The sequence below is a fragment of the Schistocerca serialis genome, chromosome 4 (assembly GCF_023864345.2).
Source record: "Schistocerca serialis cubense isolate TAMUIC-IGC-003099 chromosome 4, iqSchSeri2.2, whole genome shotgun sequence".
Classification (NCBI taxonomy): Eukaryota; Metazoa; Arthropoda; class Insecta; order Orthoptera; family Acrididae; genus Schistocerca; species Schistocerca serialis.
Window position 1 is genome coordinate 106,879,216 of NC_064641.1, and position 23,654 is coordinate 106,902,869.

The 23,654-nt window shown below is 39.2% G+C and overlaps 1 protein-coding gene across 4 annotated transcripts in view; it reads right to left on the reverse strand.

The window, feature by feature from the left end:
• The window catches only part of LOC126475254 (histone deacetylase 5), a 454,388-nt gene that overhangs the window by 11,755 nt on the left and 418,979 nt on the right, over positions 1-23,654 (reverse strand). For all 4 annotated transcript variants that reach the window (XM_050102967.1, XM_050102965.1, XM_050102964.1 and 1 more), the window contains 2 exons: positions 14,988-15,128; positions 11,533-11,703 (listed from right to left, as the gene is read on the reverse strand). In XM_050102967.1, coding sequence (XP_049958924.1) covers positions 11,533-11,703; positions 14,988-15,128 — 312 coding nt within the window. The remainder of the gene's footprint in view (positions 1-11,532; positions 11,704-14,987; positions 15,129-23,654) is intronic.

Consider the following 23,654-nt stretch of genomic DNA (forward strand, 5'->3'; position numbering starts at 1 on the left):
CAGCTGCAAAGAGATGCAAAAATTGTACCATGTTTTTTTGTTTCCGTCCGATGTGTAGTGGGCAAAAAATGGCATGAATGACATGAACAATGTCAGCAACTTAGGGAACAGCATGGGAATTTCGAGGACCATATTACATCTGCATGGACCCTCATTAAATTTGGCAGTGCAAGGACGGATTTTTGTTTGACCAACATCTTGATATTAAGTGTTCAGTAGCGTCATTTCCTTGCTGCATAAGAACTATGTGGGGTGGCGGGTAAAATTTAATTATTTGTTTGTTTGCCGTTTTTCTCGCGCGAGCCTGGCAACTAATTTAGTAGTCAGCCAGAAAGCGAAGGGAAACGTACTGACCTTAGTTTCCAGTCTGCATGGCGACATTCTGGTCCAGCCCACTGAAAGAAAAGTTTCTATCCTCCTATTTCTTTGCACTTGGAAATTCACTATTTTCAATTGAAAGGAAGTCTTTCTATACTATCAGCACATTTAGCAGTTCAGAGGTGACCTCTACGGTATGTTCCTACCAGATTGTCTTTCGCCCTGACTAAAATTACTCAATGAAATTTTGCAATAATTGTTCAAAATTAATGCTCGCCATAAAAGTGGAAATAAAGTCACCAGATGCCACGCAGAATTGTAAGTCACACAGACGCGGAATTGTAATTCACACAGATGGCACACTAACAGTTACTCTGGTGAATTCTAAGCGATCCAGGATGGTGTACAATCCTCGCGAGTTCACTATCCGTTTTTACCGCAAAATACGCGCTTTGTTACAGTTCGGCTCTGACGTCATCCGAGGCAGAGCGAGATCTGAAGTTTGACAGATGTGGATCTTACCGTAGCTGAGTGCGAAGTGAACCTCTTTACTGCCTCTCAGGCTGCATTTATATTGGTGCTGGAGCAGACGGCCAAGGGAACATCTGTTTTCTACGGCTATCTACATACTGCAGCAGCCTCCGAACGGCCGCTTTCTCATGCAAATAAACTTTAATAATATAGTTACAAATTACTTCAGAAACCTCTTAACTTTTTTGTATTCAGTTGAGCTGTTTGAAATCAAAGAAAAAGTTTCAGCTCACTACAATGAAAACTTTGCCTTCTAGAATTTTTATAGTGGAACTAACGTAGATCGTTACCTCTGAAGCATATCTGTACTAGAACTTACATCAGCAGTTATTAATACTACAACTCTCAAATTAAGTATAGCCCTATCACTTGGTATGTTTTACCATCCACTGTAACCAAAATTCTCTATCATTAAAAATCACAGGTACTTAATCTACAACAATTGGGTACATTTTAGTTACAAAATTGGTTTTTTACTTAATTACTCAAAAACTATAAGAGGTAGCTTAATGTGGTCTTTAAGTTACTGTTTTGGGGTGAACTGAAGCATAAAACAAATTTTCATGTTTCTAAGTCCATTATTCAGCGCCTCTCATTCTTCCCAAAAATGTGGATTCCGGTGTTAATTTTTTGTTATATGGTTTTGGAAACCTGCACCACTTATTTATGAGCTCTAACTGCACCTTCTGACAAAATTCTGGCTTTCTAGCTTCATTACTTAGTGCCACTTATTTTTCTCTTAAAACGGCATTTCTACGTAAACTTAAGTCTAGAACATAAAGACTTGGTACTTAGAACATTATAACACTAAACTATATTTGAACAAAGTTTTAAATATAAATTTTGATTTTTAATTTCATACTTAATTGTGATGCAATACTTGCGTGCTACACGCAGACGTGTTAAGGTGACATGGCACTACTAGCAGTGAACTGGGGTAAGTCCCGGCACACTCGCTCACCTCTGTATCTCATACATGATACAGTGCTTGGCTTATTTCAACTTCCTTTCAGAGGACACGACGTAACAGAAGACAGTGATAATCGGGGCAATTATGTTGAACTGTTGCACTTAATGGCACAGAAAAATGAATGTTCGTCAAACTACTTGCAGACTTCAACTGTTTTTCAAGATATCTCAAGTGACATACAGAATGACCTAAATGATTCCATTGCTGAAGTAATTTGTACAGAAATTTCAAAAGAACTAAAAGAAACGTCATTTGATGAGGTTATTATGGATGAAACTTTAGGTGTTTCAAGCCAATCCGAACTTTCAACTGTTTTGCGATATGTAGTTATTATCCACTCGTGAAGTGTGTGAGAGATTTATGGGATTTGTTGATGTCAGTGATAATCGATGTGCTGCTAGTTTAATGGAGTATCTGCTTGGCTGCATAAAAGAACTTTATTGTGGTACAAACTCAAAAGTCCAGACATACAATGGCTGTGCCGTCAAGGCTGGCCAACATAATGGGGTACAAACACTTGTGAGATGCAAATACTCCTCAGTTCTCTTGCTATGCTCTTAAACTGAACTGAGTACTGAAAACAGTCTGCTGAACAATACACAAGACTGCAATTTGCATTCTTTTTTTTTTATTCCCCCCCCCCCCCCTCCAAAATTGTCTAAATGATCCAATGCTTTGGATAAATTGATCAAATGACACTTTTCTTCAGTATCCAACACCAGATGCTTACGTAACAGCAGATTAATCAAGCTACTGGCAAACTACAACATTGAGCTCACAGAGCTTTCCAAGCGATTTTACCATGCTTTGTTTTGTGAACGTGTTGATACTGTCTTGCATCAGTTGACTGACAGGTATGTTGACTTGGATAATTTGGCGTCCTTTCACATCTGAATTACAAAAAGTATAGCCAATATATAGGTAACTTCCCTGTGTCTGTATTTAATTCCTAGAAGGTATCCTATGGTGGACATTTTGATATCCTTTGACTAAGGACTGAACTATTTCTGATATATTCTTCAGACGAATTCCAGAACCAGGCAGTATTTAGACAAAGTCAATATCTCACCTCCTGTGGTCTCACAGAAGCCATACCTGAAGCATCAAAACCAATGAAATCAATTTTAACCATTCCTGCAACCAGTGCTTTGGCATAAATATCATTTTCAGCGTTGGAGAGAATCAAAACGTATCTTAGAAATACAGAATTGTAAAGCAGACTGTCCCACCTTGCTTTGTTGTCCACTGAAAAACGATTGCTCAAGTCCATGAAACAACAACTGTCATTCTACGACTCTGTGATTGACGATTTTGATAAGAAGTAACCCAAAACTGACTTCAAATATAAATAAAAATTTGAGTACTGGAGCTTTTAATAATATCCTTATTCCTGTAAATACCATAAGAGGTATTTTCCGAGTATTCGGTATCGCTCAGTAGGACTAATATTGACAAAGTTGTGTATTGTCCTTTAATAGATGGCATATGAAATTATTCAATGTATTGCTAAGGCTTGATGCAATGCAGTAATGGTTTATCATAAACAATAACATGATGATGATGATGATGATGATGATGATGATAATAATAATAATAATAATAATCACAATAGTAAAGCTTCTCAAACCACCATTCCCAATATGTACCCGTCAGCTGTTAGAAATGTCAGAAGTAGTGACATCATGCCCAAACAAAAGCAGTTCGTTGTTCCAAAGTATTGCATAAAGAGATGCTTTACTTTTGAAGCAGATTTCCTTTTAGCCAAGATGAGTTATGTTGTGCATGAGGATGTGCAATGGATTTCTTAAATCACGGAGTGTTTGACTCTCATTCAGAACTTAGAGAACCACCGGGGTGGGCTAAATTATGCAGAGCATTGAAGACAGCTCGATGGAGTGTGGTTATGCCAACGTGCCCGTACTGTCGTCGCACCAGATCTCACCAGAAATGCCACGGAAGGTGGTGCAGATGAAGTGTAGTGAATAGGTAGAGTCTGAAATCAGGTTTTGCGTGTCCTCGTCGGCGGGTTGGAGGTTAGGCAATTCAGAGAGGTCTAACAGGAAATGAACGGCATCGACTCGCCAAAGGAAATCAGCAACTATATTGTCAGCACCCTTTATGTGTCTTGACATCGGTGGTGAACTGAGATATGAAGTCCATGTATCTAAAGCGGCGAGGAGGCGGGTCAGATGGCGGGTTTGTAATGGCCGGGGGTCACCAGTGAGGAGGCTGCTCGGGTCGGTTTCAGCAAACAACACTCCCATTTTACAGTAGTTCATTTATTCACCTCTTTACACATGCAAGACTTACACAGAACTGACATGGCGGCACTGCACAAAGATAATGTTTAGTTTAGTTCAAAATATCTTTACTTTTAACAATTTTTTAAAAGTTACGAATACCATAAGTATCGCCACTGCTTTATACGAAGGTGCAGAACTTCCTGGAATTTTAGGAAAAGAAACCCAGCAAAAAACGGGTTTTGGAATGATCTTTGATGTGTGGCAACATGTACACTGCATATTTTCAAATATGAATTCCACCCAATACAGCACTGTAGCTTCCAAAGCACTGAAACCAAGATTTCACTGCACAATGTGCTTTTGTCAGCCAATCATAGCTCATGTTCTGTGATCTTGCCAGCCAATGACAGCAGTTATTCAGAGTGTAGAACACATGATGATGTCATCCACCAGTAACATCACTTTTAAGTAGCATGACCACACAAATAGGAAAAGTTGATGGTGTAGATTAATATGCATACAGTATAGCTACAAGAAAAGCTAAGCTTTCACATATAATTTTTAAATAATGGCATACATGGCTGGTCTTCTGGGTCCAAAAATTTTTCTAAGTGGCTGGTTCTCTAAGTTCTGAATGAGAGTCAAACACTCCGTGATTTAAGAAGTCCATTGCACATTCTCACGCACAACATAACTCACCTTGGTTAAAAGGAAATCTACTTCGAAAGTAAAGCTTCTCAAACTACCATTCCCAATATGTATCCGTGAGCTGTTAGAAATGTCAAAAGTAGTGACATCATGCCCACCAAAAGCAGTTCGTTGTTCCAAAGTATTGCATAGTCTTTGTCCTAAAGCTTTTGACACATTTTTCTGTCAGCAGACACTTGCATGTGCCTGTGTTTTGCTGTTGTAAATGGCACATTTTCTTTGCAACTTAAGTCTTATTTTGGAGTTATTCTCTTGTTTTTTTTATTGCTACAGTATTATTCTGTAGTGTAGTGGAACATTAATCATTTCTTTATTGAAAGATTTCATAGAAACGTTTTAAATAAATATACTGTTTACATAGTTCTGATAATGTCTGCACATTTCGTCAAGAAAAATCCTAACTGTCACTCAAAGCTCCAACGTCAGGCGCGTAATGGTAATGGGGCCCCTTAGGGATATGGCTGCAAGGGAGAGGAAGAAAACCAATGTGCACTCCGTGTGCATACCGGGAAGGGGGGGGGAGTCATTCCAGATGTGGAAAGGGTCCTTCCAGATGCCGTGAAGGGTACAGGATGCACCCATCTGCAGGTGGTCACTAATGTCGGCACCAATGAAGTGTGTCGCTATGGATCGGAGGAAATCCTCTCTGACTTCCGGCAGCTACCTGATTTGGTGAAGACTGCCAGTCTCGCTAGCGGGATGAAAGCAGAGCTCACCATCTGCAGCATCATCGACAGGACTGACTGTGGACCTTTGGTACAGAGCCGAGTGGAGGGTCTGAATCAGAGGCTGAGATGGTTCTGCGACCGTGTAGGCTGCAGATTCCTCGACTTGCGCCATAGGGTGGTGGCGTTTTGGGTTCCGCTGGATAGGTCAGGAGTCCACTACACCCAGCAGGTGGCTAAATGGGTAGCAGGGGTTGTGTGGCGTGGACTGGGCGGTTTTTTAGGTTAGATGGCCTAAGGCAAGTACAGAAAGGACAACAGCCTCAAAGGGTGCTGGGCAAAGTCAGGACATGCGAGGACCAAGCAGCAATCAGTATTGTAATTGTGAACTTTCGAAGCTGCGTTAGTAAAGTACCGGAACTTCAAGGGCTGATAGAAAGCACTTAAGCTGAAATTGTTATAGGTACAGAAAGCTGGCTGAAGCCAGAGATAAATTCTGCCGAAATTTTTACAAAGGCACCGACGGTGTTTAGAAAGGATAGATTGCATGCAACCGGTAGTGGCGTGTTTGTCGCTGTTAGTAGTAGTTTATCCTGTAGTCAAATAGAAGTGGATAGTTCCTGTGAATTATTATGGGTGGAGGTTGTGCTCAACAACAAAGCTACGTTAATAATTGGCTCCTTTTACTGACCTCCCGACTCTGCAGCATTAGTGGCAGAACAACTGAGAGAAATCTGGAATACATTTCACAAAAATTTCCTCAGCATGTTATAGTCTTATGTGGAGATTTCAATTTACCAGATATAGACTGGGACGCTCAGATGTTTAGGATGGGTGGTAGGGGCAGAGCATCGAGTGACATTATACTGAGTGCACTATCCGAAAATTACCTCGAGCAATTAAACAGAGAACCGACTCGTGGACATAACATCTTGGACCTACTGATAACAAATAGACCTGAACTTTTCAACTCTGTAAGTGCAGAAAAGGGAATCAGTGATCATAAGGCTGTTGCAGCATCCCTGAATATGGAAGTAAATAGGAATATAATAAAAGGGAGGAAGGTTTATCTGTTTAGCAAGAGTAATAGCAGGCAGATTTCAGACTACCTAACAGATAAAAACGAACATTTCTGTTCTGACACTGACAACGTTGAGTGTTCATGGAAAAAGTTCAAGGCAATCGTTAAATGCGTTTTAGACAGGTACATGCCGAGTAAAACTGTGAGGGATGGGAAAAACCCACCGTGGTTCAACAACCAAGTTAGGAAACTACTGCGAAAGCAAAGAGAGCTTCACCGCAAGTTTAAGCACAGCCAAAACCTCTTAGACGAAAGAAGCTAAACGATGTCAAAGTTAGCGTAAGGAGGGCTATGCAAGAAGCGTTCAGTGAATTCGAAAGTAAAATTCTATGTACCAACTTGATACAAAATCCTAGGAAGTTCTGGTCTAAATTGGTAAGTGGATCAAAACAGCATATCCTGACACTCTGGGATGATGATGGCATTGAAACAGAGGATGACACATGTAAAGATGAAATACTAAACACCTTTTTCCAAAGCTGTTTCACAGAGGAAGACTGCACTGCAGTTCCTTCTCTAAATCCTCGCACGAACGAAAAAATGGCTGACATCGAAATAAGTGTCCAAGGAATAGAAAAGCAACTGAAATCACTCAAGAGAGGAAAGTCCACTGGACCTGACGGGATACCAATTCGATTCTACATAGACTATGCGAAAGAACTTGCCCCCCTTCTAACAGCCGTGTACCGCAAGTCTCTAGAGGAACGGAAGGTTCCAAATGATTGGAAAAGAGCACAGGTAGTCCCAGTCTTCAAGAAGGGTCGTCGAGCAGATGTGCAAAACTATAGGCCTATATCTCTGACATCGATCTGTTGTAGAATTTTAGAACATGTTTTTTGCTCACATATCATGTCATTTCTGGAAACCCAGAATCTACTCTGTAGGAATCAACATGGATTCCGGAAACAACAATCGTGTGAGACCCAACTCACTTTATTTGCTCATCAGACCCAGAAAATATTAGATACAGGATCCTAGGTAGATGCCATTTTCCTTGACTCCCGGAAGGCGTTCGATACAGTTCCGCACTGTCGCCTGATAAACAAAGTAAGAGCCTACGGAATATCAGACCAGCTGTGTGGCTGGATTGAAGAGATTAGCAAACAGAATACAGCATGTTGTTCTCAATGGAGAGACGTCTACAAATGTTAAAGTAACCTCTGGCATGCCACAGGGATAGTGTTACGGGACTATTGCTTTTCACAATATATATAAAGGTCCTAGTAGATAGTGTCAGAAGTCCCATGCGGCTTTTCGCGGATGATGCTGTAGTACACGGAGATGTTGCAGCATTAGAAAATTGCGGCGAAATGCAGGAAGATCTGCAGCGGATAGGCACTTGGTGCAGGGAGTGGCAACTGACCCTTAACATAGACAAATGTAATGTATTGCGAATACATAGAAAGAAGGATCCTTTATTGTATGATTATATGATAGCGGAACAAACACTTGTAGCAGTTACTTCTGTAAAATATCTGGAAGTATGCGTACGAAATGATTTGAAGTGGAATGATCATATAAAATTAATTGTTGGTAAGGCGGGTGCCAGGTTGAGATTCATTGGGAGAGTCCTTAGAAAATGTAGTCCACCAACAAAGGAGGTGGCTTACAAAACACTCATTCGACCTATACTTGAGTATTGCTCATCAGTGTAGGATCCATACCAGATCGAGTTGACAGAGAAGATAGAGAAGATCTGAGGAAGAGCGGCGCGTTTTGTCACAGGGTTATATGGTAAGCGTGATAGCTTTATGGAGACGTTTAGCAAACTCAAGTGGCAGACTCTGCAAGAGAGGCGCTCTGCATCACGGTGTAGCTTGCTGTCCAGGTTTCGAGAGGGTGTGTTTCTGGATGAGGTATCGAATATATTGCTTCCCCCTACTTATACCTCCCGAGGAGATCACGAATGTAAAATTTGAGAGATTCAAGTGGGCACGGAGGCTTTCTGGCTGTTGTTCTTCCTGTGAACCATACGTGACTGGAACAGGAAAGGGAGGTAATGACAGTGGCACATAAAGTGCCCTCCACCACGCACCATTGGGTGGCTTCTGGAGTATAAATGTAGGTGTAGATGTAGAACAGAGAATTACACTGCACTGATACTCATCACACAGTTACCTCTGCGATAATTTTCATTCATAAGGAATGTTGTCATAACAACTATGACAATCTTCAGGAAGAACAGATTTAAGTTGTAAATGATCCCATTTGGATTTCTTGATTTTCAGTCTTTCCTTGTATAGTTTCGGGAAGCAAACATCTCCAAGAACTTTTCTCAGACGCCTCGGTAATTCTTTCCACTCTTTGTTGAAAGAGCACTTGTAGTAAATAATACCACTTGCACAGTACTGTATTGCTCTTGGATTGGTAACTGTAAGCTCATTTTTTACAGCTCTTCCAGGCATAATTGAGTTGTACAGCCACAAACTTTTCTCTGCATAGTTGATGAAAACGGAATAATCTAGGTAATGGACTTTGTATGGCTGTGGCTTTTTCTTGCTTCTTTAGATATCATAGCGTATTGGCTAGGAAGTGTAACTTCACGTCCTTTAAGCTTGCACTCAATGGAACTGTGAACTGAGTCACATTCCATCTGAGTCGGCCTTTCTCCAAAAACTTTTCTGTAATCAGTACTCCAGTATCAATGGCTGATCTTAAAAGAGCATTTGATAATATCACATTTATGTTCTGATATGTGCAGCTGTCAGAATACAGAATGATATGAACGGAATTTTCCTTAATTGTTCTGGATAGGGTGTCCACGATGAATGAGGCAAAACATGATGCAACCAAATCACCTTGTGTTTCATTGAACCAGTAGCATACTGCATCACAACTTTCTAAACTACACATTGTAAAGTTATGAACAGCCAACTTTGTTTTATAATAAACTGCATTTGCACTTAAAAACGAAGCTACTTTCACAGCCTGTAATTGCGGCTTCTGCTGGGCTTCTTTCTTGTCATCATCTTTTTGCATTCTTGCCTGCTCTTTCCATTCTGTGCGTTGCCTTCACACGTCTTCACTCAAGTTACCAAGCCTGTATCTACAACACAAGTTGCACTGGTCTTTCTTGAGGGAAAATAAGCTAATATTGGCATCTTCTAAAATCAAGTTAAAGGTAGCCCAACTTAATGGTGAAACATTCTCCGCATGACATTTTTCCACATAAGAGTCCATACAGCTGTTGTTTGGATTGTAGAATAGGCTCAAGGTGCAACTTCGAGGAGTATTTCCTGCAGTAATGTGACGGAAGTTTCGGAAGAGAGTCCAGGAATTCTTTTATGAAGGTTCTCTAATCTTTCTTCTTCATCTGTTTGATTCGAGGTCGTGACGATTCTGTATCAGGACTCGTCCCATGTGTGGAATTACCCAGCCAATATCGGACAGTCCATTCGTTAATCCCAAGAGTATTAAGAAACATCTTTTTGCATAGTTTATGTTTCCCCAGCTCATTTTTCAAATGATAAATGAGTGTCCCTTTTCTCCTGGATTCGCCAGTGTTCTTCCCTGGATGTATGGTTGGAATTACCTCCACAAGGTTGATAACGTAAACCTTCCTCTGATCCCATGACATCGTTTCCCAAAATGTGTTAAATACTGCCAGCCTATCATCAGCAGAAAACTGATGACTCTTCCTTTGAATGGATTTCTAGCACATCTTCGAAGTACATGTTGGACCTAATTGTCATGCCTCTCTCAGAGTATCACGAGTGATATTACCAATTCGACTTCTTTTGTATCCAATATACGCCTGTCCACGCATTCTCAGAATTTTATTGGCATTTTTCTTCCAATCTTCAGGATGTGGTTTAGACTTCCTTTTCCTGTCACTGCTTACATCACCATAAAATTCTTGGCCTTCACTGTCAGCATCATTGTTGCTCCCTTGATCTTCCGATAATTTATCCAGAGTGTTTGGCAAACAATGAGCACCATCACATAGCAATCAGTGTGAAGTACTGTCGTCTCTAGTGGAAACTGTGACTGTGGTTTCATTTTGAGCATTGTCGGATACAGCCACTGAAGTTTCTATATGGAAAAATATTTATAAATTAATTTAAGGAGACAAAGATGGGACAGTCTAGAAATCTTTGGCAGAAATGAATAAAGCACAGAACGAGTGAAGTGGGGGTGTTCTGATTTATATCACAATAAGACTCTTGCAGTGCTACAAACATTCAAAGGTGAATAATAAAACAATTTTCTTACTGCTGTCAGTCACTCTGAGGAACGATTCTCCACTTTCATAAGCTGATTTCAGCTGAGAAACAATTTCTTCTTCAGTAAAAAGATCGTCATCTATATCGCTGTCTATTATCATGAATGAAGCTACAAGCATGGAACCACTTTTGAGCACTGTTAAATACGTAATAAGGCAGAACAATATGCTGTGGCTGTGCACGTTTTTGTATTTACGCGGTATTGTTTACAGTATCCATAGATTGTACATACGCAGCATTTAGTTCTCTACAGTTCTGCAGTATTGCCATCTATATATTTGCTGTGTCACATACGTGGTATTGTTTTGGATAGTCTTTTCATGGTAAATAATTAAAAATTTGGCATTATGGCGTTAAGAGCAGATGCACGTACTGTCAACAACATCATCTGCCTGAAAATTGAAAAATCAGCAATTTGTCAGTTACACGGTATTGTTTCTTCATTGGCGACATATGCTCTATAATTGGAACACCATGAACAAGATGAAGAGACTAGGTGGAGGACGATGTGAAATGGAGAGGACTACAATGACAGGAAACAATGAATAATAGACTGTGGAAGAAAAGAGAAGATTGGAAGAGGCTTTTTGAATGAGCTGCATAAGCAGAAACTTTTCAGCAGGAGGAGGAAGAAGAAGAAGAAGAAGAAGAAGAATCTTTATATGATAAATCCAGAAGCTCAATACTAGTGATTCTTTCTCTACAAATGATGTGATAAATCCTGAAGAAATATAATTTAAAAAATTAAAAATGAATTTTTCCATTCCAATCCAAAGATTGAGGCACAACTAACCTGGATTGCAATAGTCTTCTGCAGTGTGTCCACAGCATTCTGACATGGTGGTCGCTGCAGCTCGTCTTCAGACAGAGGGCTGGGTTCATCACCTAGGAGAGCTCGTACGCACTCTTCAGCTGAATCACATATGGAGGCCAGATCATATCCACCTTCTAGTGAGAGTATAACCTGAAAAAAATAAATAAATAAATAAATAAAAATGAAAAACCTTAATTATACTTTATCCACAAAACGTGTTAGCATTAATTCCTAGTTAACAACACAAACACAATAATAAGTAAATGGTGACAAAAGGGAGGAGAGAAGCTTAGACATAATTTGGTGAGGAAAGTCAGAAAATTCAAGAAAAAATTAATGTTGATTCAAATTTTGGATCACGATGAATTTAAGTGATTCTGTTAAAATGACCAATAATCAACACACACAAATGCAATCTGATTCTGAATTGGATAAAATACAAATGCAGAAGAGTCATTAAAGAAGTAGATGGATATTTCCACTTGCCATCTTTCTAATCACTACCACAAATGTTGATGCTTAACACCCCAGAAGATGCAGAAACTGAGGAACAAATTATGAATGGAAACAATCTAAATCACAAAAGAGTTAACAGTGCAAACACAATAATAAAATGCTGGGAGTGGGGAGCAAAACTTCACACTATTCCCTTAACATATCAAAATGCAATCTTCCAAAGAACTGTTTACAGCACGTGTTCGCTCAGTATAAGAAAGAAGCACTCCACACTGTGAATACAGCATAATCGAAAGGTAGACGCAGACAGTGCATGAGACCACTCATATCTCAGTCTGGTTTGTCCATTCATAGTGCAGAGTGTAGTTTCTTGATGAGCACACCACAGAACTGCAGAAATGCCTTAACAAATCTGTATTTGCAATTTGAGTGTTAGCAGACATAGGTGACAAAAAAATGAAAAAGCTTGCATACTTTGCCTACTTTCATTCCATAATGTCATATGGTATAATATTTTGGGGTAACTCGTCAAGTCAAACAAAAGTTTTCAGAGTACAAAAGCGTGTAATACGTATTATTTGTGGAGTAAATTCATGAACGTCCTGTAGAAACCTCTTCAAAGAACTGGGTATACTAACTACTGCCTCTCAGTATATTTACTCCTTAATGAAATTTGTCCTAAATAATATATCTCTTTTTCCAACAAACAGCTCAGTTCATACATACAATACCAGGAACAAAAATGATCTGCACAAGGACTTAAAAGCACTTACTTTAGTTCAAAAAGGGGTCCACTACTCAGGAACACTCATCTTCAATAATTTGCCAGCAAACATAAAAAAATTAGTTACAAATAAAGATCAGTAAAAGGAGCCTGAAAGACTTACTAGTGGCCAACTCCTCTACTCCATTGATGAATTTTTTAATAGAAACAAATGATGTATTGTATATATTCATACTATTAGTATTGTTATTTCAGCTTAAAAAAAATTGACATGTTCCACATCCAGGAGGATCTCATCACGGATCTATGGAACGAAAAACTAATCTAATCTGATGAAGTTGACAAAACAATACCACAAAGCCTGTTTTGCAGCGTAGAATACTACGCCACCTGGAAGGAGCTGGACACATAGCAAAGTCTCATTATCCTCAGATGTGCCACACAGCGTCACTTCGAGGTTTTGGCGACAGTTTAGAGACAAAGGAGACATTCGTCACAGGCCAGAATCAAGTCGACCGAGAATAACCACCCCACAGCAGGACCGGTATCTGAGCTTAACTGCTGGATGAAATCTGCAAGACAATTGGCTGCAGAGCATGCAGCTCCCTCAGGAGTAGTTGTTTCACAACAAACTGTGTATCGTGGACCCAGAACAGTAGGCTGTTTGCCAGATGTCAGGTCATGTGCATCCTGCTCACACACAGCCCTTATTGCGGAGTCGGCAATATCAAAATCGGACCCTTTAAGTACGCAAAATGGGTTTCATCGCACATTACTATGGAGAGAAGCAGATAGCCAATACAACCCCAGGAACATCATGGAAAGAGACTGGTTTTGTGGTGATGGCACCATGGTGCAGGAAGGCTTCATGTTAAATGGCCATACAGAGCTGCACACCTTCATTAGTTAGTTAGCTAGTTACATGTTCCACAGATCATATGAACAGTTCTTTTACTGAAATGATGTGGAGTGAGTCAGTTTACAAGATATGTACAAATGGTTAATGTTAAATAATATTAAACATTTTATCATTTTCTTCCTACTCATGCAAGTACAATTAAAAACAAGTATTCTTCTAATTTTTAAACTGGTTCCCAGTTTTTAAATCTGCGAGCAGCAGTGCACTATGGGAAAGGCAACAGGGTGGGGGGTAAGGAGCAGGGGTGGGGTGGGGGAAGGATAGCAGGGTAGGGGTAGGGGACAGTAAAATGCTGCTAGTGGGAGGTTGTAGAGATGAGGGTAGGGCAGCTAGGTTCAATTGGGAGGTTAGATGGAAGGGAGGGGGGTCAGTGAAAAAGACGAGAAGCAAAAAGACTGGTACATTAGTGGTATGGAGGGCTGTGTAGTGCTGGAATGGGAAAAGGGAAGAGCCTAGAAGGTAAGGACAAGCACTAACAAAGGTTGAGGCCAGAAGGTCTTGGGAACGTAGGATATATTGCAGGGAGAGTTCCCACCTATGCAATTCAGAAAAGCTGGTGTTAATGAAAGGATCCAGATGGCACACGCTGTGAAGCAGTCATTGAAATGAAGAATGGCGTGTTCAGCAACAGGGTGGTCCAGGTTTTTCTTCGTCACAGTTTGTCAGAGGCCCTTCATGCAGACAGACGGGTTGTTGGTTGTCCTGCCCATGTAGAATACAGCACAGTGCTTGCAGCTCAGCTTGTAGATCACATGACAGGTTTCATACGTAGCCCTGCCTGTGATGGGAGATGTGATGTCTGCCTTTGATGGGATAGGTGACTTTTGTGATGGGACTGGAGTAGATGTTGATAGGAGGATGTAATAAACTATTTGGTAAATGAAATATAAATATAGATCATATAAAATATTATTCAGGAACAGATCACACACCAGCTTACTTCTGTTGAGGGCTAATAAGGCTCAGCACCACGATTTATTCATCAGACACCACTGTCAGATCAAATACACGTCCATGTGTTACTCTACTGTTGTGGGCACCTTACAACCATTTTGCTGGTTTCCAAAAATTAATTTTACGTGTTTCATTGTTTTAGTAGGGTGCTATTACTAAAAACACATCAGTGTCAAATGGAAACATTAAAAAAAAGGGGACAAAGAAAAGATAGGGGAAAGTACAATGTGTGCCATAGACTCAGTCCATAGGCTGCAAATTTCTGTAGCATCCGGTTAGAAACTTTCTTACTGAAAGAGTAGGGCAGGAAGGAGGGCTGACTGGGAATTTGTCCCTACTGAGACACTAAAAGAAGAGCATGTGTCGATACAATGTACACACCTTTCCATCAGCGAGCTGCATCAGCTGATGAGTCATGTGGCCAAAGCATGCTGGGGAGACTTTGTAGCCACCCAGAGGAGCAGCATGCCCTGCAGCTGCATCAAACCCTGCAGACACGAGCACCACCTCTGGAGAGTACTCCTGAAAGTACAGGAAATTAATCAATAAATGGAGAATTCCATAGTTTCCTATTATTAACACACCTACATTACTTACACACAATGACGAACTTTGTACCATCTTTCAACACCATTAGTGATAATAGAATGAAAAAAGCAAGGAAGGAAGAAATATTAAGAGTTTAACATCCCATTGACAATCAGGTAATTAATGACAGAGCACGAACTTGGATTAGGAAAGAAATTCGCCGTGCCCTTTCAAAGGAAGCATGCCAGCATTTGACTAAGCAATTTAGGGAATCATAGAAAACCAAAATCTGGATGGCCTGACAGGGACTCGAATCGTCATCCTCTGAAATACGAACTATGTGATAACCACTGCCCTCCCCACTCGAAGACAATCAAATAATTTGTTTTTCATGATTCAAATTTTAAGAAACACTAAATATCCTTTATGAACAACACGTATATCTACTGACAGAACACCTGTCAGTTCCGACTATTTCATAAGTTTCTATTGTTCTTTTAGGGTTATGATCACACAAGGCACAGGGAAAGAAAAGTGGGGGAGGAGGAAGTGGGGGGGGGGGGGGGGGGGGAGTGAGTGAGAGAGAGGTCAAAAGCTATTCCAATAACAATGATGATGCTACTGCTTTGTCAGATACTGATAAATTTACTTTAACAATTTCAATTTTCTGCAGTTTAAGATCAGTAATCCAGAACTGAAAGGGGGGCAAAAACCATTATCAACTCAAAAACTAATTTCAAGATGAAATTTACCTGGCCCTTCTGTCTACTAGCTGTTCATTTCGGCTTATAAATAAATAACATTTGATTTGATTTGATGGGAGAATGCCCGGAAATCAATTGGTTATGAAGAACAGTTTAACAGTCATTATGAATGAAACACTCGCAACCCTGTTGTAATATTCTACAATATTTATTATTTCTTATATGATCCAGTTTCCAGTTGTTACACCATTAGCACTTACAAAGATAAGTATGTGCTGTAGTGTGATTTTATTGGATCAAAGATTTTAAACTAATGCATCTAGACAGTATCTCCATTTCCAGAGATGAAAAATGTTAATGTTAGAATTAGGATTTTCAACCTGATGTAAGATTATTTAACTAAGATAAAATATGTGATATGTTAACTCAACAAATTACAACTATTGTAAATAGAAGAAAATAATTGCACAATGAACTTCGGTGACATATCCCAAAGATGTGGCCGAACAAAATAATCTGGTCTTTAATAGGACCTAAATTAATAAGAGGTAAGATTTAACAGTGATATTAATCAGGTGAGTGAAGCAGTTGTGATTATACAATGTAATTTTTTTAACACATCGGGAGTAATTATAGTAACCAAAATACAGGAAAATGGGGCATGTGAGTAGTAAGAGGGTAATTTACAACATGGCCTGGATAGGATTATGAGCAGTATATGCAGTTAGAACTGGTGAGTAAGGGAACTGCATCTGGTAGTTAAGTACTAAGCTTGGGTTGATGAGCATGGGTTTATTAATTTCCAAAATTTGAAGATAGTTAATCTTCCTTTATGGATGTGATGGAATATCTTGTTTCCCCTTGTAACTAAGGACTTCTTAAAGCAGATGATCTGCAAAAGCAGAATCTCCTTTTGTAAGTTTTCAACTTCTGTGGTGTTTCCTCAAGTGGGCCAATATTGCCCTGACAGATTGAAATATATAGAATTTGCCACAATTACAAGTAGTTTTATATATGTTCCACTCTTTTCCAAAACTGGGGTGCTGTCTTCACCATGGGGCAAAAAGTGTCCAACAGTGTTGTGCACAAAAATGTTGTTTTTGCGTTACTGGATTTAAAGATGGCCACAGTTACAAGGTGAAACGTGACATGTTATATCACACCCATAAAGAAACGAAGAAGAACTATCTTGAAAATTTGGAAATTAATAAACAAATAGCCATCAATCCAAGCTTAGCACTGAATGATCAGATACAGTACCTGCCACTTCTTACTGCAAATACTACTCTTATTCACATGCTTGATTTTCCTTTATTTCAATTACTACACACATAAAAAAAAAGTTTCGCATCATCTCGGTTCGAAGAGTTCCAGAATCTGTACATAAAATTGGAACAGAGATCAACATAAACATCATTTCTGTATTTTTTATTGCTCATGAAAAACCACACACTGCATGTTGTACCACCATACAGTGAGACCTTCAGAGATGGTAGTCCAGACTGCTGAACACAAAGGTACTTCTAACACACAGTAGCATGTCCTCTTGCATTGATGCATGCCTGTATTTGTCATGGCATACTATCCACAAGTTCATCAAGGCACAGTTGGTCCAGATTGTCCCAGCCCTCAACGGCGTTTCGATGTAGATCCCTCAGAGTGATTGGTGGGTCACGTCGTTCATAAGCAGCCCTTTTCAATCTATCCCAGCCATGTTCGATAGGGTTCATGTCTGAAGAACATGCTGGCCACTCTAGTTGAGCGATGTCGTTATCCTGAAGGAAGTCATTCACAAGATGTGCATGATGGGGGCATGACTGGGTGTCCATGAAGATAAATGCCAAGCCAATATGGTTGCACTATCGGTCGGAGGATGGCATTCACATATCATACAGCCATTACGGCGCCTTCCATGACCACCAGTAGCATATATGGGCCCCACATAATGTCACCCCAAAACAGCAGGGAACCTCCACCTTGATGCTTCGTTGGACAGTGTGTCAAAGGCATTCAGGTTGACTGGGTTGCCTCCAAACACAACTCCTGTGGCTGCACGAAAAGCATTTTCAACATGGTGGCATTGCTGTCAGAGTTCCTCTGAGCCATAATCCATAGGTAGCGGTCATCCACTGCAGTAGTAGCCCTTGGGTGGCCTGAGCGAGGCATGGCATCGATAGTACCTGTCTCTCTGTATCTCCTCCACGTCCGAACAACATCGCTTTGGTTCACTCCGAGATGCCTGGACACTTCCCTTGTTGAGAGCCATTCCTGGCACAAAGTAGCAATGCGGACACGATCGAACTGCAGTCTTGAACGTCTAGGCATGGTTGAACTACAGACAACACGAGCCGTGTACCTCCTTCCTAGTGGAATGACTGAAACTGATTAGGTGTCGGCACCCCTCCGTCTAATGGGCACTGCTCATGCATTGTTGTTTACATATTTGGGTGGGTTTAGTGACATCTCTGAACAATCAAAGGGACTGAGTCTGTGATACAATATCCACTGTCAACGTCTGTCTTCAGGAGTTCTGGGAACCGGGGTGATGCGAAACTTTTTTTGATGTGTGTATAATTTCTCTGGCTGTGTTGAAAAAATTACATTGTATAATCAAAGCTACTTCACTCACCTGCTTACTATCGCTATTGTATCTTAAACTACACTGCAATAATCCCTCTTGTTTTATTCCTAATTCTAACATTAAGATTTTTTTACCTCTGGAAATGGAGATACTCTGTAGATGTACTAATTTAAAATCTTTGTTTCAACAAAATTTCAATGGCCCACATACTTATCTTTGAACCTGATGATCATGTAACAGTTGAAACTAGTTTGTGTAACAAATAATAAATATTTGTACAATATTACACCAGTGTTGTGTGTGTTTCGTTCATAATGTATAAAATATTCTACCAAGAACTCACAGAACGGTCAATCAATGCAGTTTAACATTCAGGTTAATTTAACTAAATTTAAAATAAAAAAAAAAAAAAAAATTTTTAAAGCTATATATTTTCAAATTGTTTATGAAACAACCTTATCCACTTCAAAATACTCTCAACTAATATATTTGTCCCACCATTCCTCCCATTGTTCAAAACATTTTCTGTAGTCGTCTTTAGAAATGGCTGACAGCTCCTCCTCCTCGTTGTTTTATTTATTTATTTATTTATTCCTGGACTTCTGCAATGTTGTCAAATCAGTGCCCTTTCATGCCCCATTTCCATACATGGAAATAAGAAAAAGGCATATGGAGCCAGATCGGGTGAGGCAGGTGCATGAGGCAGTGGAACCATGCCATTTTTAGCCAAAAACTGTCCAACAGAGATGGCTGTGTGTGCTGGTGTGTTGCCATGGTGGAAGAACCAGTCGCCTCCTGTCTCCTATAAATCGGGTCTTTTTGATGAACACTGTTGCGCAATCTTCTTAAAACGTCTAAATAATAGGTCTGCTTGATGGTCGGACCGGGAAACAAACCCTGAAATTTGGACAGTTGATGGACATCCAGTACAAGGTTTGTCATCAATCGAAATGTCACCATTTTCAAATAGAGCAAACCACTCGTACACTTGAGTTTTTCCCATAGCATTATCTTGGTAAGCTGTTTTCAACATTAAAACAGTTCCAGCAGCATTTTTACCAAGTAGAAAACAAAAGTTAACAGCTGCACATTGTTCCCTTAACCAAGCCACCATAAAAAACAAAACAAGAAAAAAACATTGCTAACAAAAACAATCACTCCAGATGAACAGAACAAGCCAGGTCAACACAGGTGGCAGTGAACTGGCAATGAGATGTGCTATACATGCCTAGTGGCAGAAACGCATACTACGCAAGATCCACCCATGGCAATGTGTGTGTGTGTGTGTGTGTGTGTGTGTGTGTGTGTGTTTCTTTTTGGGGGGGGGGGGGGGGGGGTTACCCCCTCATAAAGCATGCACAGTTCAAAAGCTACAAAACAAAACATAACAAACATCACTGTAGCAACCCTTCCACTACAAAAAGTACAATAAGGAAATCATTTCCAATTAATTTAATTATTTCTACAAAATAAAGTCTAGCATTATGTTACAAATTATGACAAATATTCCTAAGGAATAAATTGATCCATGTATTGTGTTATCTTTATAGAATAAAAGCAAAAATCGGTGCATACTTGCTAGGACGGATTTTAAGTACCAACCTACTTATAAAGAATTTTTATAAAGGTCTCTATTTTAACTTATATACTCTGAATACGGCAAAATTGAATAAATATCCATAACATTTTTAATAAAACAAAATACATTACTGGAATTGTAAAAAATTGGCTGCACAAAACTAATGGGCTACATTTTTAACAATATTGAGTTTCAGAGGGCTTGAATTTTATGGAATAACAGAGATTTTAGTATATCAATACAATATACATCAAAGTTTTTCAAGAATGTTAGTATGTATTGTCTGCAGTTCACCAGGCACCTTGATACTAGCTCCAGCACCAAATCATGAAAAAAGGATGGTGCAATTCGAATTTTTTGTTTACCACATTCCTGCTAGATGTGAAGGCCATATCGAATGACAGAGACTGTAGGAGCAACTGGGACTAGTGATCTAACAAATAAGTGAGGCAACAGTGTTGTCAAGCATGTGACCAAAAAAAAAAAAAAAAAAAAAAAAAAAAAAGTGCCTGTTAAAGGTTGAAGAACAAAGAAAATAAGTGTGTTGTTGCAGGGCTAGGCTATTTACATGGAAACATACTTCATTTCATTTAACAAGTACTTTTGCAGATGCTTGGGTTAAATGATTATGTGATTTTCATTTAAAAATTAAAATGGGTTGTACAACAGAAACACAATGAAGAAATATAAATTGTCAAATTTTAAGATTAAGAGAAAACTGATTTTATTTTCTATGAGGATACATTCATAAGAAAAGTGGTAGAAATTTTGTACTGTACATAAATATACATCAGGGATATGATGAGGAGGTTGATCAACTAGGAGAGAATAGTGAGAAGGTTTCTAGAATTGTGATTACCATTAAACAGATGGTGGGTAAGGCTGTGCAGAGGAAGGCCTCCTGCTGTAATGAACATTTCATTGATGGGATTTATGAATTAAATCTGAGTGACAACATCTCATATTAGGAGTTTGACAAACAAGTGAAAGTGTCCAACTCCTAAAAGACTAACTGAACACACAGACTATGTGTTATAAGGAACAGAACTATCCACTTGAGTACCTGAAATCAATAATGACATGAACCATAATCATGAAAACAATCAAACCTGCACAAAATATAAATCACCATTAGCGAAAGCCAGAAGCTGGAAGAGGGCTACTGGTTGCTGACATCATCAAGTCAGACTCCTACCTTCTGAGTTCAATGAAGAAATTAAAGAACTTAAAGATAGCCTGTCCTTGATTGTTCAAACCCAAACAATGAATGGCTCAGGGGAGAGTGCATACTGATTTCCAACAACCTTGACCAACATACCATGTCACTATGAAACACTGTCATAGTCATACAGTTAAATTACAGTAGATAGTTGTACAGTTAAATGCCAATAGAAGCAAACTCAAAAGTGTAGAAGTCTATAAACTCTGTCACAAACTAAGCACTGAAATACTTTGTCCACAGGAAAAGGTTAACCTGATGTGCATCCTGACTGTGTCTTCACTTGCAACCTGGACACAACATCAGCGATTTTAATATTAGATAATAGCTGGACCACTTCAAGAATCCACATATACGTGACAAACACATGGCTGCCATAGAAATAAATAAATATGCACATAAAAATCCAAGACTTTACAGATAAAATCCACAAGCTTGCATCATTTGCAAACAGAAGGAGAATGCTAGTGACCTCCGACATAAATGCTAGATTCTACCTCTCGCATTCTAACTATGATGACAGACAGCAGTATGATAATGACATAATTCAGGAAAGAAATCTTTACATGACAAACAAGGAGCCCCAGCTGCTCACTTACAATAGATGAATTGGTTCTTCTAGCAACACAGATATTACACTGACAAATAACAGAGCCATACACTCCATCGGCGAATGGCAGTCACATAGGGCAAACACCAATGGCCACAATCCGATATTAATTACCTTAGGACATCAAACCTACAACACTGTAAAACATAAGCAGTTTCAAATTATACTAGAATAATTTATGGCAATACATACAGAGGCAAGTACTTCGCAATATACAGGGAAACCCAAGGTCGTCTCTTGCCCAGAGTTACAAAGACTTGGAGAAAACATGAGATGTAAATCCAAATTATATTAAAATGCACTCACTGCTATGGACAGACAAATTAGGTCAATGATATGTAGACTAGAAAAAGACCGCTTTAGGACAGCACTCATGACAACTGAACAAACTACAACAACTTTCTACAGGCACGAACACGATCTTATCATGATACACACATACTGTTACCTGCTCATTCACATGAGCAGTTGCTTTAGTAATAACTAAATTAAAGAAAAAGAAGTCCCCAGTGCCCGACAGAATTTACTCTACAGCGATATAAACGACATCCTAAGGGTGAAGTGTACAACAGTCTAAAAAACAGTAAATAGAGTATTAAAAAAAAAAAAAATAAATAAATAAATAAAAAAAATAAAAAACCACCCTAATAGACAAAGACACAGTATAACCAAAATTGTATAAGCAAGTTTGAATCATAAATAATTTGGCCCAAGTCCAAGAAGGGCTTTTGTGTAACTGCCTACGGCCCACAAAGAACTTCAAGACCTAAGCCCATATCATTTGACTTCAGGAAAGACAAGTCTATAGATAAACAACAAATGAAATACTCTGAATAGTAGAACAACCACATTGTAAATATGTATTTACAATTTTACCAAACATTGCAGGTTGCAGTTTTAACAGACATTGCACTGCAAAGAGGTGTCCACAAGGATTGATGTGTGAGCCCACCTTCTGGGACATCACTTGTCTACCTTTCCTAAACTTAATGGATGGGGATGACCATACTGTATGTAATAGCCTCTGCAAACAATCTCTTACTGGTATTCTCAGCAAACATAAGAAGAGAAGTAAAGCTAGTGGAACACCGCACACAATCAATTCATGGTGCAAAATTAATAACTTGACAATCTCTGCAGACAAAACCCAACACAATGCTCAAAGGAACACTACAGCAAGACCCATCTATGAAATTAAACAACACAAACTTTAAACAGGAAATGGTGATAAAATATTTAAGGGTATACGTATGCAAGAGATTGAGTTTAAATAAATATATACATACAGTTAAAAATCTTTGCAAACAAGGATGAATTAATAAAACACAATATTATTACCTATATCACAAATCTGAAAATATCAATGTGTTCTTTCTGAGTCAGTAGTGACCTTTGTGGTCTCTGCTTGTGCATATAGACTTCCCCTTGTCACTAACAGAACTGCTGTATGACAAAAGCAGGGGAGTGCCTTGCTAAGGTCATCAGTGGCATGCTGAACAATGTTTATATATTTTTTCTATCTGGTCATGGGCTGTATCCCATGCGTTCAAACACACATGATTAACAGATAGGAGGCTGATTGTATATGTGGGGAATTAGGATCCCTGAACATAATGTCCTGTACTGTAAGCAGTGCAGGGAACTGACACACACACACACACACACACACACACACACACACACACACACACAATGCACATCATGAAAATATAAAAGACAATAATAAATGGACTGAATTCAATGTTGGGAAATCATCAGCCACATTACATAAAGGGTACAAACAAACATGCCTATACAGAACACCACTCTAAATGATGACACAAATGC